We start from the raw sequence: 18793 nt of genomic DNA on the forward strand, positions 1-18793 counted from the left end.
ATAATAACAGGCATGCCTACCATAGTTCTAGGTTTATATTTATCACGGCGTTTAGCAATTCTAGCAGTTTCATTACAAAAATAAATAACATGCCCATCTATATTATCAGACAAGAGATCTTTAAAAATAGCAATATTAGGTTCAATTTTAACTTGCTCAGGAGGTGTATATGTTTTAATATTGCTTTTACGAACTACAGTTGAAGCTTTAGCATGATCCTATATCCTAACAGGGAAAGGTGGTTTCTCAACATAAGAAGTAGGAACAATAGGATCATTATAAGTAATAGTCTTTTCTTCAACTTTAATAGGTGCGGCTACTTTTACTTCTATGGGAGGATGATATTTAAACCACTTCTCCTTGGGGAGATCAACATAAGCAGCAAAAGATTCACAGAAAGAAGCTACTATCTCAGAGTCAAGTCCATATTTAGTGCTAAATTTACGAAAAATATCAGTATCCATAAAAGATTTAACACAGTCAAAACTAGGTGTCATACCTGACTCCTTACCATTGTCAAGGTCCCAATCTTCGGAGTTGCGTTTAATTCTTTCCAATAAATCCCATTTTAATTCAATAGTCTTCATCATAAAAGAGCCAGCACAAGAAGTATCAAGCATGGTGCGATTCTTACCAGAAAGCCGAGCATAAAATTTTTGAATAATCATTTCTCTTGAGAGCTCATGATTGGGGCATGAATATAACATTGACTTAAGCCTCCCCCAAGCTTGAGCAATGCTTTCTCCTTCACGAGGCAAAAAATTATATATATAATTGCGATCACGATGAACAAGATGCATAGGATAAAACTTTTGATGAAATTCCAATTTCAATCGTTTGTAGTTCCAAGACTCCATATCATCACATAGCCTATACCATGTCGATGCATCTCCCCTCAAAGATAAAGGGAAGACCTTCTTCTTAACAACATCTCCAGGTACACCTGCAAGCTTAAATAATCCACAAACTTCATCCACATATATTAGATGCTCAACAGGATGTTTTGTTCCATCTCCTAAAAAAGGATTAGGTAGCAGTTTTTCTACCATACCCAAAGGAATTTCAAAGCAAGCATTTTCATTTTCAGTAGGTTCAATAGGTTGAGGAGCAACTCTTTGCTCTACTGGTCGGGGTGAAGATACCCCGAACAAGCCCCTCAGAGGATTACTTTCCATAGTAACAAGTGACAGTAAATTTCAGCACACTACATAAAATTTTCCTTACCAAATTCCACCTACCAAGGCGCTTCACTCCCCGGCAACGGCGCCAGAAAAGAGTCTTGATGACCCACAAGTATAGGGGATCTATCGTAGTCCTTTTGATAAGTAAGAGTGTCGAACCCAACGAGGAGCAGAAGAAAATGATAAGCGGTTTCCAGCAAGGTATTCTCTGAAGTACTGAAATAAGTGGTAACAGATAATTTGTAATGAGGAACAAGTAACAAAAGTAAATAAGGTGCAGCAAGGTGGCCCAATCCTTTTTGTAGCAAAGGACAAGCCTGGACAAACTCTTATATGATGTAAAGCGCTCCCGAGGACACATGGGAATATCGTCAAGCTAGTTTTCATAACGTTCATATGATTCGCGTTCGGTACTTTGATAATTTGGCATGCGGGTGGACCGGTGCTTGGGTGCTGCCCTTACTTGGACAAGCATCCCACTTATGATTAACCTCTATTGCAAGCATCCGCAAATACAACAAAAGTATTAAGGTAAACCTAACCATAGCATGAAACATATGGATCGAAATCAGCCCCTTACGAAGCAACACATAAACTAGGGTTTAAGCTTCTGTCACTCTAGCAACCCATCATCTACTTATTACTTCCCAATGCCTTCCTCTAGGACCAAATAATGGTGAAGTGTCATGTAGTCGACGTTCACATAACACCACTAGAGGAGAGACAACATACATCTCATAAAAAAATCGAACGAATACCAAATTCACATGACTACTAATAGTAAGACTTCTCACATGTCCTCAGGAACAAAAGTAACCACTCACAAAGCATAAACATGTTCTGTGCATATAGGATCTGAACATTTGATCTTCCACCAATTAAACCAACTAGCATCAACTACAAGTAGTAATTAACACTACTAGCAACCTACTAGCACCAATCCCGGACTTGAAGACAAGAATTGGATACAAGAGATGAACTAGGATTTTGAGATGAGATGGTGCTGATGAAGATGTTGATGGAGATTGCCCTCTCCCGATGAGAGGAGCGTTGGTGATGACGATGGCGATGATTTCCCCCTCTGGGAGGGAAGTTTCCCCGGCAGAACAGCCCCGCTAGAACCCTAGATTGGTTCCGCCAAAGTTCCTCCTCGTGGCGGCGGAGTTTCGTCTGAGAAGATGGCTTATCATTATTTTCCCATCGAAAGAGTCCATATAGCAGAAGATGGTCACTGGAGGGTCACCAGGGGGCCCACGAGGTAGGGGGCGCGCCCAGGGGGGTAGGGCGCGCCCCCCACCCTCGTGGGCAGGGTGGCCCCCTGGTGAAGTTCTTGCGCTCAATGTTTTTATATATTTGGAAAAAAATCATCCGTGAAGTTTCAGGTCTTTTGGAGTTGTGCAGAATAGGTCTCTAATATTTGCTCCTTTTCGAGCCAGAATCCCAACTGCCGGCATTCTCCCTCTTTATGTAAACCTTGTAAAATAAGAGAGAATAGGCATAAGTATTGTGACATAATGTGTAATAACAACCCATAATGCAATAAATATTGACATAAAAGCATGATGCAAAATGGACGTATCAGCCCCCCGCACGCTCATTTCTCTCAGTCGTCCCCCTCCACCCGACTCCGGCAGCTGCGGTTAGGGTTTCTCCTCCGCCACCGTGCGCGACCACCACCGCCGCCGAAGGTAATGCTCCTCCCCCCTCTCGCCGCCCCTCTGCTAGCTGCTCCTCCACCCTCTCGCTGCCCACTCTGTCGCTGCCCGCGAGCTCTGCCCAGGGGCCTTTGGCCGACTGCCCTTGATCCCCTTGCCGGCCTCTGTCATCGCCCCCTCTCATAGGAAAGTCACCGGCCTTCCCCTTGTCAGCACCCCTGACCGAGCTCACCATGCCATCCCCCCTCCTTGTCAGCACCCCCCGAGGGTTGCCCTACCTAGATGCAGCGAGGGCTTACAAATTTCATATGGATAACTAGATGCTTTTGTTTTTCTGTAATAAGTTATTTTTTGCAAAATGTAGGTGCCAATTTAGTTGAAATGCTTTGGTAGGTGGTACAAGTATTTAATTTGCAAGTGCTAAGTTAATCCCAATTAAATTTGCGACTTGTTTTTTTAATCAGTTATCTTAGGCAATAGGGGCCAAATGAGATGAAATGTGTCTTGGTAGGTGGTACCTTGATTTGGTAGATAACTTATTACAGATCTTAGGATTATACCTTTGGTAGGGGCCAAATAGTTTTTTTGGCGATAGGTGCCCCTGAAATTGCTTCTCGCGGAAGAATCTCTTCATCTAGAGATATTCTAGAAGGTGTTAGTAAGCTAATTGAGAACTTGTTGTCTGTGAGTCTTGTTGGATGATTTGGCATTGGCCTGCTAGCTGTTGGTTCTATTACAGAATGTGTTAGTAAGTTAATTGAGAGCTTGTTGTTTACTTTTTGGGATCGGGTTCCACTATGAAAATATAACTGAAGAAGAACCAAAAATATCACATGCTACTATTTTTCTTTCCTGTGAAGTGGATCGTTAATCCTTTGCTCATATTGCTTTAGGAAAATGGCGCCAGCACCACCATCACCATGTCGACTGTGCAAGTCAAGGTGCGCCAACAGCCTTGCATCTGGCAAGCTGTTCGGCATCTACTTCCAGCTGAGTTTCCGTCATGCGGCGGTAATAAATTAGATGAAATGTAACAACTATTTTATTTTTAGTGTTGGCATTACTACATTGTATCATTTTGCTTTTTTTACACCGATCGTCCCATGCAATGTGAGGTTAAAATTCAAGAGATAATTCCTTATCTAACACTAGCTTAAAACTTTTTGCCCTATTTGACACTGGAAATATTTTTCTTCCTTATCTGACACCAATTCTAAAATTTGTTCCCTTTGTAACACTTCCGTCCATTTTGACTACACACGTGGCACCTGAAAAGACGATTTTACCCCTCATACAACTTGTGACAAAATTATTCACATTACCACAGAAACAACAACTTTTATCCTTAACTGAAGCATAATAGACTAATTCAAAGAGAGTTTTGATCTAGATTTTCACAGGGAAGTAAGAAGCATCTTTATAGAGAAATAATAAGCATTTTCACAGAACTACTTTTTTTGCGGGGGGCATTTAAACAGAACTCATAACCATTTTCACAGATACATAAATGCATGAATAGCCTGCAATGTGAACAATAGTGCATGCGCATTAGAGTTAAACCAGATCAATAATAGAGTAACTGAATTTTTTCAGATCCATAGCATTTTCAGAGAAATAAAGCATCACATAACAGACTAAGCCCTTTCCTGAGAGGTGGAAGAGGAGGACTCTGACTTGTCTTCGTAAGGGCTAGCACTGGTCAGTGAAGGTCCCGGCTTACGGAGCTATCTGTGGCCGCGGCAATGGGGAAGGCATGCAGCGGATGGAGTCAGGGGATCAGGAATATGTCCACCGGCGTCCGCAGGGACCCGAGCCCGCTGCAGCCGAGACACCGCCACCTGCCGAAGTCGCGCGCTGGCCCGACCCCTCCGCAGCCCCACCGTCGCCATCGCTCACCAACGCCGGATCCGGAGTAGCGCCGAGGTCAGGCCCTCCGCAGTCGCGCCCTGGCCGTCCTCCGCAGCACCGCTGCCATCCATTACCCGGAGTCGCCGTCGCAGTCACCGGCACATATAGGACTAGGAAGTTTGCCACCGCCGCCGATAGGGTTGGGAGAAAGGGACGAGAGGCGTGGGTCGGGAGAGAAGAGAGATGGCCGGTTCGGTCTATCTTGTTTTTTCCTTTTTCTCATGCTTATTATTACGTGCAGGGGGCATTTTCGTCCAGCTACAGAAAACTGACATCACTCCATGCATCTTTTAACGGTGTAGGCTAACAGAACTAACGGAAGTGTTAGAAAGGGAACAAAATTTACACTTGGGTGTTAGATAAGGAAGAAAAAAAATTCAGTGTTAAATAAGGAAACAACATTTAAAAGAGTGTTATATAAGGAAATTTCTCAAAATTCAATAAGCTAACAGGAGACACTGTGACATTTGAGGCTCCTGGGCAGGGGGCGTATACTATGGAGGTCGAGAAAGGACGCAATATGTCACAGATTGGAGGAGATGGATGGGCCCGTTTCCTCGCCCGCATGCGTCTTACTGGTGGTGAGTTGATCAACTTCTCCTTCAGAGCAGAAAGACCCAAGCTGGCTGTAATTTATCTCAACCTGGTGGAAGATGATGAAGATGACGAAGATAATGAAGACGACGAAGATGATGAAGATAATGAGGACCCACTCGATGAAGATGATGAGAACACACTTCGTGAAGCCATCATAGCTCAAAGAATGAGGCTGGGCGAGGAGGAGGTGTGCAAACTATAGGACATAATTCCGCCACGTGATGACTTTGTCGGGGTGCCATTCTTGACCCGCCAGACAAGTACCATGGTCGATCGGCATGAAATGGTATGTTATACTGACTGTAGTAATTTGATGATATATATATATATATATATATGTTTGTGTGTGTGTGTGTGTGTGTGTGTGTGTGTTACTATTCATCACCCAGGGTGCAGAATAAGTTATTCTTCACCCGAGGTAATCTTACGATCATTTCATAATTACGTTTGAAATTCAAATAGTTACATTTCTATTGATTCACTATGTAAAATTTGACATAAGAAAATAAAAATATAGGTCATAAGACAAGAAAATTTGCAGTTTATGTGTATTTTAGACTATGTTTTTATGTTTGTAATTTTACATAACATAAAATATTTTTTACGGCGATTATGTATTTTTTTACGGTCTCTTTTTGCGTCGGAAATAAGACAAAACTTACGGAACGTAAAATTACGGAGCATTGATGGTAAAATAAAGGGGGGTGAAGAATAACTATTCCTCACCCAGGGTGACGAATATATGCTTTATTGTTATACTTAATTGATAGTGTAGTACTGTGTCTTTTGATAGTGTAGAACTGTGTCTTTTGATAGTGTAGAAATCTATACTTAATAGAAATATATTTGCAAGAGTATGTGCGAGGCTATTTATTAATTGATATGTTTTTCTTATTCAGAAATTGCCAAAGAACCTATCTGTGAGTTGTGGTATTGAGCCTGATGAAGAAGGCTCAGCTGGACTACGCCTTACCGCAAGGGGCTCCGTCACCACCTGTACTTACCGCATGGACACAGACGGTCGCACACACTTAAACTCGGTTGGGTGAAAGAGATTCCTCGTTGGCAAGAATCTTTGTGTTGGACAGGCCATCCTAATTACTATCAGGAACACCCACCGCCCAAGCTTGAGGATGATGATCGTCGTCGATATCATCTAGCTAGAACTACATATGTGTGTGTGGCTATATCATCTAGAACTACATTTGATAATCGTTGTTGATATCATGTAGAACTACATATGATGATCGTCGTCGATATCATCTAGAACTATATATGATGATCGTCATCGATATCACGTTTGTACTGCTTGAGGATGCATATGATGATCGTTATCGAGTAATTTGGAACGGAGGTAGTACTACCTAGTACCTATAATGCTTTATGAAATTGATATCTAGTAGTACCTAGTATCTGGAAATTGCAGTTTATTGAAATTGAAACTGGGTAGGAAGCGGGGGAAAATGATGAAACACATAGCAGTAGCGCGGGGCTAGGAAAGCGCTACAACTAAGTAATAGTAGCGTGTTCTGGAAAAGCGATGCTGATATAGTCAATAGTAGTAGCGCGGGTGCAAACCGCACTACTACTAACAGTTAGCTGTAGCGCCTTATTGGTAGCGCGGCTGCCCGCGCTGCTGATAGCCTCAAAACCCACGCTACTACTAGGGAGTGGGGCTGGATGGGCATCCTCTCAAAAAGAACCGGTCCTCGATTGAACACGACTCTTTCCTTGGGAGAGAACAGCGATGGTATAAGATTTTTTTGATGGAAACCTACACCCGCGGAATCGGTTTGCTTTGCAGCAGAGCAACTGACATCCTGTTGACCTCTCAATGCAAATCGAAAACCGATCATGCTTTGCTTCCTCTAACCCTCAGCTAAACGGGCTGCGCGCCATGGAGAGGGAGGCCCATTTAACCTATAGGGTCCACTTTTTCCCCCGAAAAACTTCCGTCCAGAACTCTCGGCCTGCGAATCTGCACACGGTGGCCAGATGGCCATGCGAGAGTGGACCGCATATTAGAACCCTTCGCGATAGCAAGATTACATAGTCCGGCCGCCGAAAGCATGCTGGTCGTGAGAGGGTTAGGAGAGTGCCCAGTTTTAATAAACAGCCCACGGTTTTTGCAAAAACCAGCTTCTCAACCAGAAACTGAAATTGTAAAATATTTTGTCTCTATGTGAAACTACGCAAATGTTTCTTAGCAAAGCTTACAGTCTCCACACCGGCGACACTAATATGAATGAACTAGACAAACCGATACTACTCACCACGCGTACGGCCCACCTACTCACGGCTAGTACTCTCCACGCCTAGTGCAGCAGTCCCACGGTAGAGTGTGTTGTCGTCTTCGTCTACATACACAAATACAGAAACGGCAGCCACAACACACAACCCAGAACCCACAACATGATGACCGGATCGAGCTCCCGAGTGTTCATCATGCCCGGCGCCGGCCATGTCCACTACCTCGTCGCGGGAGGCTCCGGAGGAGGCGACGACCCCAGGTACCCCTGGACCTTCAAGTCCCTGCACGAGGTGGACGCCGTCGTCCCTGCCATCGCCCGTGGAGCACCGGTAGGGCCTGACGGGTGCCCCATCTGCTTCCGCACATTCGCCAGTGCCAAGGCCGTCCATAGCCACATGTGCAGCCACACGGACCGCAGCTGGCGCGGCATGGAGCCGCCCCGGGAGACACCCCTGGGCGAGCTCGGGCCGGACGGGCAGCGTTACCCGTACGTGTGCGACCGCTGCAAGTTTCCGTTCCAGACGCGGCAGGCGCTCGGCGGCCACCGCGCCAGCCACAATGGTAAGAAAGGCTGCTCCTGGCTCGAAAGAGAGGAGCTCGCCGCCGCCGAAGAAGCTCGGAAGCCCGTCGTGTTCGACGTTGATCTGAACCTTCCGGCTCCGGAGGCAGAGGAACATGAGGAGGAGTAGTAGGAGAGATGAACAGATCGATCGAGAAGCTTGCTAGTGTTCTCAGTTGACAGTTGTTCGAGCTGTGCTTGCGTGTGCTATATTTGGTGTTTAACTTCTATATATTTTATTCTGCCTTCTCTCTTTGACTTTGTGTTTCCAGACTTGGTGTGCAAATAGCTCTCGGTCCATCGATTCCCGCTCAATAGATAAATAAATGAAGACTGCAATCTGCAATTAAGCTGATTTGCTATATATGTGTGTCAGTTTGTGTTTGATACTTTGATGCATCTAGAACTAATTCTTCAGGCTATTTCATGTGATTCTTAGTTTCTTGAGCTGATTTATTTGGTGCTGTTTTATTTGACATTAGCCGATCTAAAATTAGATCTATAGGTTATTTGACATTAGCCGATCAATTAGTACCATGTGTCCAGCTTTAGCAATTTTATATCGTGACTTACAATTATTTAATGAGTTGCATTAATACACAGCTAGCTCAATATTACAAGCATCTACTCTCTGATTTCTCAACAGTTTGAAAGAGAATAACATGAGATTGTTTCTCCAGGTGTTGTGCCCATTTCATATAGATAGGGAAGGAGGAAAAGTGTCATAATGTATATGCATCAGATGAATGGATGATAAAAAGGTCGATCTAGTTCTAGTACTATACACGCATTAATTGTACTGTGATTTCCAAATCTTATCTTCACTGGCCGAAACCAAAAGTGGCTTTGCAAATAAGAATAGAAATAGTTTGTGTATTTATGTCTTCTAGGGAAACGTGAAGTGTGTCGCATGTTTACATACCATTCCCCAAGTTAATGATGGTATTCACAATGTATATATTGGAGATATCTTGGCATCATTGGAGTAATTAAAGCGCTCTTTTTCGACTCTAGCTACGCAATGAGAGTTTCCTTGTTTCGATATAGGAAATCAGAAGAACAATGGGGCCAAGAAATATTTCTGAAACAATAATATCCAAATATTCATGAAACAGAACAATGTATGTCGAATACAGCGTTATTGAAAACCAACATCGTTCCATTTTCAGCTGCATGGATATACATTTGTAATGCTAGTGCACTGCACAAATTGGACACAAAAACAACTGTCCGAATCCGACTCGGATTCGGATGTCTAATTCGACCATCAGAGATTCCCACACAGTGAAAGATCTGGACACGGATAAGAGTTTTGAATCCAGCACAATCCTAGAGGATTTGGTACGACTGAAAGGTAGATATGACAAGGATCAGTCAGACATGGATACAAGTGTAGAACATCGGGCTTATATTCATTTGATCATCCGACTTAATATTTTGAAGGAAGAACCTACCCATTAAAATATATATTTGTTACATATAAATTTACCTCTTATAGATATTGTGAAATAAATACCCAAGAAAAGTTTAGAATTATCTCACACTTGCTACTTAAAATAAACACAAAATTAATAATTGCTTGCTGTTAGAGAATACTGCTACACTAATGCTAGTTAGAGAATATCCACGTGACCCTCACCTACCATTTCCACACACTCATCATGTCTCCAGCTACAGAGTCCTAGTACCACCGAGGTGTGTCGGGCGTCATTGCCTTGCATGGATATAGAGATATAAACCACAGCCCATGATGATGAGCGGATCAACGTGACAGGCCTTCATAGGTCACTTGGATATGTAATTAGGTCGATCAACTGACAAATAAAGAGTGCTCTCTTGAGCAACAAATGCCAAACGGAGGCCTTAATTTTGAAATTTTCAAACCATGCTTTAACGTTTCAACAAATACACTTATACCCAGAGACATAGTGTACATGTGTCCAAATTTTCATAATGAAATAACGGCTAAACAAAATAACAAAATTGTAGTCATGAAATACACTAAAATGACAGCTAAATAAAATGATGGTATTTCATCATGAAATTTTACACACATATACATTACATCCTTGTGTACTTGACCATATGCACACACATGTCCAATGCAGTGTTACCTTGACTGCAGTGTCACGTTCATGCAAGATTCCACATTTTACATGCCCATGTTAATTGGGTTCCCAATATTATATAAGATCATGTTGAATATAACCTGTATGTGCACAATGTCATCTTCCTAGCTTCATTGGGAATATGTTCCCCCTTTTTAAAATAAATTACACAAAAATTCTGCAAAAAGGTTGCGTGCATCAATTGATGCAACAGCTAGAGGTGTAGCTGTGTTTTTAAAAAGGAAAAGGGTATTTTTACCAAATGGGGCAGCTTATGTATTAGGATTCAAATTTTAGTGCATGTACTGGACCCGGAGTGTTATGATTTTTTTTTTGTTTCCAAAAAAGACTTACTATAACGGACACCTCAATCCAAAAAGAATACCTACACTAGTATGTGGGTCGATACAGTATATCTTCACTCTTTTAAGAATGTGTTTCTTCACCGTTACCTCATTCAAAAGATGCTGCCATGCGGAGGATGTGGCAAGACTGAGCACCATATGAATAATAGCCGATTTGACAATCGGACTAATATCTCGCTATGCTCAACACCCTCACATTTATTGAAGCCAAGGACACCCCTATCCCTCCTTACCTTGCACCTCTCCAACATACCATTGGTGTTGAATTTGGGTCAAACGATACATTTTGCAAAGATGGCATTCACACATGTTGGACGAGGAACCAAAGACCAAGTGTCATTCTACAACAAAGCATTAAATACATCACATACTACATGACAACAGTTCAGACCATGGAGTCATATTTTATATGAAGAATTAATAGAAGAAATGGGTGAGAAAATACACTATGAAAGTTTTCCTTGTAGTCATGAAATAACTGGATATTTCCCATGTGTGTGCATCTCGTGTGCATTGTGGGGTGGTTCTACTAGGATGGAACTAGGTGGGAAACATGGCTGAGGTGGTGCGTAGGGAGAGGGTGCGCATAGATCGACAGAAAGATGCGGTCAACGGCACAAAAGACAAAGCGAGCTGGTGTGGAGCGGCAGCCGAGTGTGACGTTGTCGAGCAAGAAACCCGTGATGTTGGGCTAGGTCCAGGCGACATGTTCGGAGGGGGGTGGTACGGGTGTATTTGAGTGGGAGGCGGTTTCGCAGTGGTTGTGGGTCTTAGGCACAAGGGTACAAGGTAGGTCGTGGTCAAAGCTGGAAGTAGACCAGGCGAAAGGGCTCAAGAAGCGTGGGATTCATTGCGGGAGGCATGTGTGTATGTTTGTGTGTGATATAAACACAAGGTAAATAATCTTACTAAAAATTACCATAGGAGGTAACTTAACTTTTTGAGTTTGAAGATCAAGACACCGATACACAGGAAAAATTAAGAATTATGTCACACTTGATAAATGAAGAATTATGTCATCACAATTACAGAATGTTGCTACATTAATTCTAGTTTGTGGATATCGATATAACCCTCACATGCCATTTCCTACACACTCATCATGTCTCTAGCTATGACCAATTTTAGCATGCTACCTCTTACCTCCCGTTTTCATATGAGAGGTAAAAGTACTTAATAAATATGAGCCATTGATTTGATTAAGTAGTGGTTTGATCAACTCTCACCTTCTTATCTCCCATGTGAAAAGAGGGGGTAAGAGGGAGCACGTTAAAATTACTCCCTAGCTATATAGTTCGAGTACCACCAAGGTGTGTCAAGCGTCAGTGCCTTGCATGGATATAGAGACATTGAAAGCGCATGTTTACTCCTAGGGGGGTTTATCGGAGATTTTTAGAAATTCATCAAACTCTGAGGAATTTGACGAACATCAGAGTGAAGAAATAGAAATGCGAGGGAACTAAATCATCACAGGAACGAAAAGCATGCATACAAGATACATACAGGTGAAGAACATGCAATCATATAGGCATACAACCATGAGGAAGATGAACTGAAGAAATAAAATACAACATGACGAAAGTCTTCAGTTCAAGTTCTTCAAATTGTAGATCACAGATTCTTCAGCAACGGAATAATGTAAGGGAAGGGTGAGGAATTTGAAACCAGCTGGTTGGCAAAGTGAAGACACTGCGATTTGGTAGACCAATTCCAGTTGTTGTATCAACTGTACGTCTGGTTGGGGCGGCTGAGACAAACTCAGATGACATACAATCCTCACCGTATTCCTCTTGAGCTAAGGTCACTTAGACCTCGCCAATCACTCATGGTAAGTTTTCAAGGTAGACTTCCAAAACCTTCACAGACTTGTTCACCGGCACACCACAATGACTCTTGGGTGCTCAAAATGTGACGCCTAACCGTCTGGAAAATGTTAGTCTTGAAATGTAAAAGGTGTCATATTGCACGGATCAATCTCTTCAGTGATGCTCAATCACTTTGGCTCTTGGTTTTTTCCCACTTAGGATTCTCTCAAAGTCGTCAGAGGATGGGTTGCTCTCCAATAACAAGTGTCAAGTTCTCTCTGATCAGCCAACCAACAAGTGGTTGTGGGGGCGGCTATTTATAGCCAGGGCAACCCGACATGAATTGTCATAAATGCCCTTCTCTGATATGTCTATTGTGAAGATAAGGATCCACTCGACAGCTGGCTCGTGGCACAGCAACGGTCGGAATTTGAACTCTCAAATTCATCAGGGCACTCAATTTCCTCAGGCAGATCACACTGGCGAACTCCTAACTCCTCAGCCTGACCAAATTCATCAGCGACTAGATGAACTTTGTCACTGTCGCTAGCAAATGCGTCAGCTGTTCCAGAGATTTCTAAATGCTTCACTTGAAGCGACTTGTGTACGTATAGGTTTGAGCATCACTTTGCAAATGTGAACCATGATTCACCTAGACCCCCTTTAACAGTATGATTTTTCTTATGACTCAAATAAGAAGAAAGAAACTACAAAGACAATAGTCTTCACATCAATATCTTCAAAGGTCGTACCAATTTCATCACCAAAAATTTCACTTGAAGAAATTCATTTTTAGGGGTCATCTTCCATTTGTTAAACCAAATCTTCAAGGACTATATCTCCTGTGTACACTCACAAACACATTAGTCCCTCAACCTATTTGTCTTCAATACTCCAAAACCACTATGGGGGCACTTGTTGCACTTACAATCTCCCCATTTTTGGTGATTGATGGCAAATTGATTAGGTTTTCAATGGAAGTTAATAATTGAAGTGTAAATACAGAGTATGAGAAAATGTTTGTATAATTTCAAAAGAGCGTTCAAGTACTTTTTAAAATGTTCATGTAAATAAAATGTGTCATAGTTTTAAAAATATTCTTTCAGTTTTGAAAAAGTGTTCATGTAATTAAATGATGCGGTCATGTATATTGAAACCAGTCCTATAATTTTAGAAAGTGTTCACAACCTGTAAAGGAGTATTCATGGAACTTCAGAAGTGTTCACACATTTTAGTAAAAGGTTCACGTAATATTAAAAAAAGGTTTCACCTATTTAATATTTGCTCATGTAATTTTGAAAAGTGTAACCAAAACAAAACAGAACCGGCAAATGTCGGATGCAACAAAAAAAACGAATGCATACCATTTTGTCCAAGAACGTAGCCTGGAATGAGTAGGGGGATACATATCGCTACACTGTAGAGGGGGGCAAGTAGAAACTGCTTGTTGTTTTAACATTTAGGGTTCAAGGGTATAATTACAAAGTTTTCAATCCTGGGGGGGGGGGGGGGGGGGGAGATGGGCCCTGGATGGGCATACACTCAACCTATTTTTTTTACAGCTGAGCGACTGGCGTCCTATTTGACCTGTCAATGTAAACTATGACGGGTCTTAGCCAGGGACATAGCCTGGAACGAGCAGGGGGACATACATACAGCTAAACTTTAGAGGTGGGCCAAGTCGAAAATGTTTATTTTGTTAACATTTAAGGTTTAAGGGCATATGTACAGAGTTTTCAATCTTATCGGGGGGGGGGGGGGGGGGCACTGGATAGGCATCCTCTCAAAAATGTGTGTTTGTGTGAGGGGGTGGGGCTGGATGGGCATCCTCTCAAAAAGAACCGGTCCTCAATTGAACACGACTCTTTCCTTGGGTGAGACAGTGCCAAGAAGTATACTAGTGTCATGCTCGAGTACGACACTGAACTAGATGTCGATGTGCTTCGTGCTCGTGGAGACATCACCGGGCTGGACATCGCAACATACAACAAAAATACAAAAATTTACAATTAAAATAATACAAAACCAAAGATGACCAATATATATATATATATATATATATATATATATATATATATATATATATATATATATATATATATATGAAAACTACTCCAATTTAGTCAGATCTTCAGCCAGAAACCAATTACCAATTTTTTGAGACAACCTCACGAAGCTTTTTATTAAGTCGCCACAATGTTTACAGGGACGAAAGTAAGATCTCCGGGTTGGCCCAACCACACATGGCGGTCGATCCCGAGCGACAAAGCATGCTTCGCTAGGTTTTGAGCTTCAAATTAGAGCTCCGAAATTCATGGCTAAACTTGCAAAAATCAAAAACTAAAGAGTGGTTGCGGCGTTGAAGGGCGTGGCCCGCGACCTATCAAGATGGAGTAAGGATGTGGTGGGTGATACGGAGAAGAAACTAAAGGATGCCAAGCGTGAGTTGGAGAATTGTAGAAAGCAAGCTATCACACCGGAGAAGGTTGCTGAGGAGGTGAGATTATGGTGTTTGGTTGATCATTTGGAGGAAGTCATTGATATAAAGTGGAGGCAACAAGCTCACGATTGGTGGCTAAAGGAGGGGGATAGGAACACAAAGTTTTTCTTTAGATATGCCTCGGCGAGAAGGAAGGCCAATAGAATCCGAAGGCTTAGGAGGGAGGATGGAGTGGTGGTGGAGGAAGGAAGGGATCTCACTAACTATTTCATATCTTATTTTCAGGACCTGTTCACCTCGAATGGTAATGGCCAATATGATGAGCTTCTCCGGGCTGTTCTGGAGAAGGTAACGAGTGCTATGAATGAGAGCCTCACAACTGCATTCTCTGATATGGAAATCCAAGCTTCCCTTGATCAGATAGGGGACCTGAAAGCATCGGGGCCGGATGGTATGCTCGCGGTGGTCTTCAAGAAATAATGCCATTTGATGGGCAGGAACATCATTGAGGAGGTGAAACATGTCCTCGAGGGGGGTGAGATGCCGGCTGGATGGAATGATACCCATGTTGTGCTAATACCCAAGGTCAAAAACCCCTCAAGGATAAAGGACCTCCGACCCAGAAGTTTGCGTAATGTTCTGTATAAGATCATCTCTAAGGTAATGGCGAATCGACTAAAGCTCATACTGCCGTAGATCATCTCTGTCAATCAGAGTGCGTTTGTACCTGGACGACTGATAACTGACAATATCCTCATGTCCTATGAGATCTCACATTTCTTGATGAACAAACAAACTAGGAAGGAAGAGTTTGCAGCAGTCAAGGTGTACATGAGCAAAGCCTATGACCGGGTCGAGTGGGCCTTCCTGGAAGCAATGATGTATAAGCTTGGGTTCGCGAGCAGCTGGGTGAAGCTTGTAATGAAGTGTGTAACCTCGGTGAGGTACAGCATCAAAGTTAATGGAAAGCTATCCCAACAATTTGCGCCTTCAAGAGGGCTCCTATAGGGCTATCCGAGCTCGCCCTATCACTTTGCAATTTGTGCAGAGGGTTTGTCGACTTTGCTGAACGAGGCCCAGCAGTAAGGTAGATTTGGAGTTATACAGATTTGTCCGGGAGCTCCGTCTATCTCGCACCTGTTTTTTACTGATGACTCGGTGCTTCTCATGAGAGCGCGGACGGAGGAAGCCTTAGAACTTCAACGCATCCTACAGGTCTATGAGAGATGTTCGGGACAATGTGTAAATCATGAGAAATCTGCGGTGATGTTCAGTAAAAACTGCTCCCAGCAGACCAAAGGAAATGTGAAGGGGTCTTGGTCATTGATAGTGAGGCGTACAACGATAAATATTCAGGACTCCCAGTGTACATTGGGCGTTCCAAGCGCAAGGCTTTTGCTTACCTAAAGGACCGGATTTGGAACTACATGCACGGCTGGAATGAGAGGACACTATCTAGGCAAGGCAAGGAAATTCTTGTTAAGGGTGTTCCGCAGGCGGTTCCAACATTTGCAATGTCAGTGTTCTACCTCACCAAAACCTTTTGCGAAGAGCTTAGTGCTATGATTTCTAGGTACTGGTGGAGCCAGCAGGACAAGGATAACAAGATTCATTGGGTTGGGTGGCCAAAGCTAACAAGGTTGAAGGGAAGGGGGGGACTTGGTTTCAGAGACACCCATGATTTTAACATTGCTATGTTGGCCCGACAAGTGTGGCTTTTGATAGAGCAGCCAGACAGTTTGTGTGCGCAGCTCGTGAAGGCCAAGTACTACCCGGATTGCTCCATTCTGGATGTGGGGCAGAGTTCAAACATGTCCTATGCATGGCGCAGCATCACATACGGCATTAACCTAGTTAAACAAGGTATGATCTGGCGTGTGGGGGATGGGCATAACATTCACACTTGGCATGACCCATGGATACCCAGACCTTGGTCTAGGCGAGTCATCACTCCTCGCGGGGGTAATCTTTTAACCAAAGTTTCTGAGCTCATCGACCCAACTACCGGCAAGTGGGATATGGAATTGGTCAATGATACGTTCTGGGATGAGGATGCCAAGTTGATTCTTCAAATGCCAATAAGGGACGAGACAGTAGATTTCTTGGCATGGCACTTTGACACAAAATGTGTGTTCTCGGTTAAGCAGGCGTATAGATTGAAATGGGCACCGTCCGAGACCAGGGGTGCACAGGAGAATGGTATATCCAATGATGCGGGGAATTTAGATGGAGGTGGGGAGGTGAAATGGAAGAGACTATGGAAAATGCCTTGTCCTGGGAAGGTTCGGCATTTCATGTGGCGGCATGCGCACAACACACTGGCCACTAACGATATCCTATGTCGAAGGGGAATGTTTATTGAGGATCATAAGTGCTTCTTGTGCAATGCGAGGAACAAGTCGGCCAAACACCTGTTTGTTGATTGCCATGAGGTAAAGCATGTATGGAGGCGTCTTAATATTGAGTATGCCAGGCAGCAGCTTGCGGAGTGCGATAGTGTTGACACCACCCTGGACTGTTTGTGGCAGCTACCTGAGAAAGACCGGATGGTTATCGTCATCATGTGGTGGCAGTGGTGGGCTCAACAGAATAAGATCCAGGAGGGAGACAAGCCGATGGAGCATGTGCAGTTTGTCGTTAGGGCTGCATGTACTGCCGACGAGTACCAGGGGTGTTTCTGCAAAACGCCTACCACGCCGGCAAGCGCGCCTCGCTAGACCCCTCCACCATAGGACATGCTAAAGTTCAATGTTGATGGAGGTTTTGTTGAGGATGGCATGCAAGGAGCCTGGGGAGTGGTGGTACGGGATAATAGAGGTGAGGTGGTGGGAGCACGGGCTAGGCGACTTGATCATGCTGCGGATGCATTCAGCACTAAGCTGATAGTAGTGGAGCAAGTACTAGATCTTGTGGCCAAACTGGGGTACTGGGGGTCGTGCGGCTGACTATTGAAATGGAAGCCCTGCTGCTTGAACAGGCCCTAAACAGACGTGCTCCAGATTGTTCACGACAAGCATAGGCGATTGAAGACATCAAGGTGCAGTCCCAATTATGGTTCTCTTCATGTGTGTTTCCCCATTGTAAGCGCGAGGCCAACATGCAAGCGCACCATATGGCCAAGTTAGGCCGGGCTGTCCAAGTGGGAGATGTTCTAGTTTCTGATGATGTAATTCCAGCAATTGTTGTTGAGTTTGTAATGGGCGATCTTGCCTAGTACGTTTCGTAATAAAGCTATTTGCTTGCCCTAAAAAACAATTCACATCTCAATTTGCAATGATTAGTACAATTCTCTTCTATTTCACCCACAGATTCTTTTGTTTTCCTTCATCAGATCCTATTTGGTTCCATCGTGGCATGTTCCTGTGCATTCTACTACTCACCGTGATCCCTATTACGGTATTCCCCATAGGATTGAGAGAGTGCCAAGAAGTATACTAGTGTCCTGCTCGAGTACGACACTGAACTAGATGCCGATGTGCTTCGTGCTCGTGGAGACATCACCAGGCTGGACATCGCAACATACATAAAAAATATATAAAATTACCATTAAAATAATACAAAACCAAAGATGACCAATATATATGAAAACTACTCCAATTTAGTCATATCTTTAGCCCGAAACCAATTACCAATTTTTTTAAGACAACCTCGCGAAGATTTTTATTAAGTCGTCACAATGTTTATAGGGACGGAAGGAAGATCTCCGGGTTGGCCCAACCACAGACGGCGGCCGACCCCGAGCGACAAAGCGTGCTTCGCTAGGTTGTCAGCTTCAAAATTAGAGCTCCTAAATTCATGGCTAAACTTGCAAAAATAAAAAACTAAAGAGTGGCTACAGCTTTGAAGAGCGTGGCCCGCGACCTATCAAGATGGAGTCAGGATGTGGTGGGTGATACGGAGAAGAAACCTAAAGGAGGCCAAGCG

The 18793-nt window shown here is 43.4% G+C and overlaps 1 protein-coding gene across 1 annotated transcript; it reads left to right on the plus strand.

The window, feature by feature from the left end:
• Positions 1-7622: 7622 nt before the first annotated feature.
• LOC125519512 (zinc finger protein ZAT9-like) lies at positions 7623-8484 on the plus strand. Its single transcript, XM_087536955.1, has one exon. It carries the CDS (start codon positions 7754-7756, stop codon positions 8279-8281), a length of 528 nt encoding a protein of 175 aa, XP_087393081.1. The 5' UTR covers positions 7623-7753; the 3' UTR covers positions 8282-8484.
• The last annotated feature ends 10309 nt before the right edge of the window (positions 8485-18793 follow it).

The sequence above is a fragment of the Triticum urartu genome, chromosome 7A (genome assembly GCF_056163025.1).
Source record: "Triticum urartu cultivar PI428250 chromosome 7A, HENAU_Tu73, whole genome shotgun sequence".
In the NCBI taxonomy this organism is placed as follows: Eukaryota; Viridiplantae; Streptophyta; class Magnoliopsida; order Poales; family Poaceae; genus Triticum; species Triticum urartu.

Bases quoted from the DNA above. Each gene is read 5' to 3' on its own strand.
- LOC125519512 (XM_087536955.1), top strand. From the start codon at position 7,754: ATGATGACCGGATCGAGCTCCCGAGTGTTCATCATGCCCGGCGCCGGC.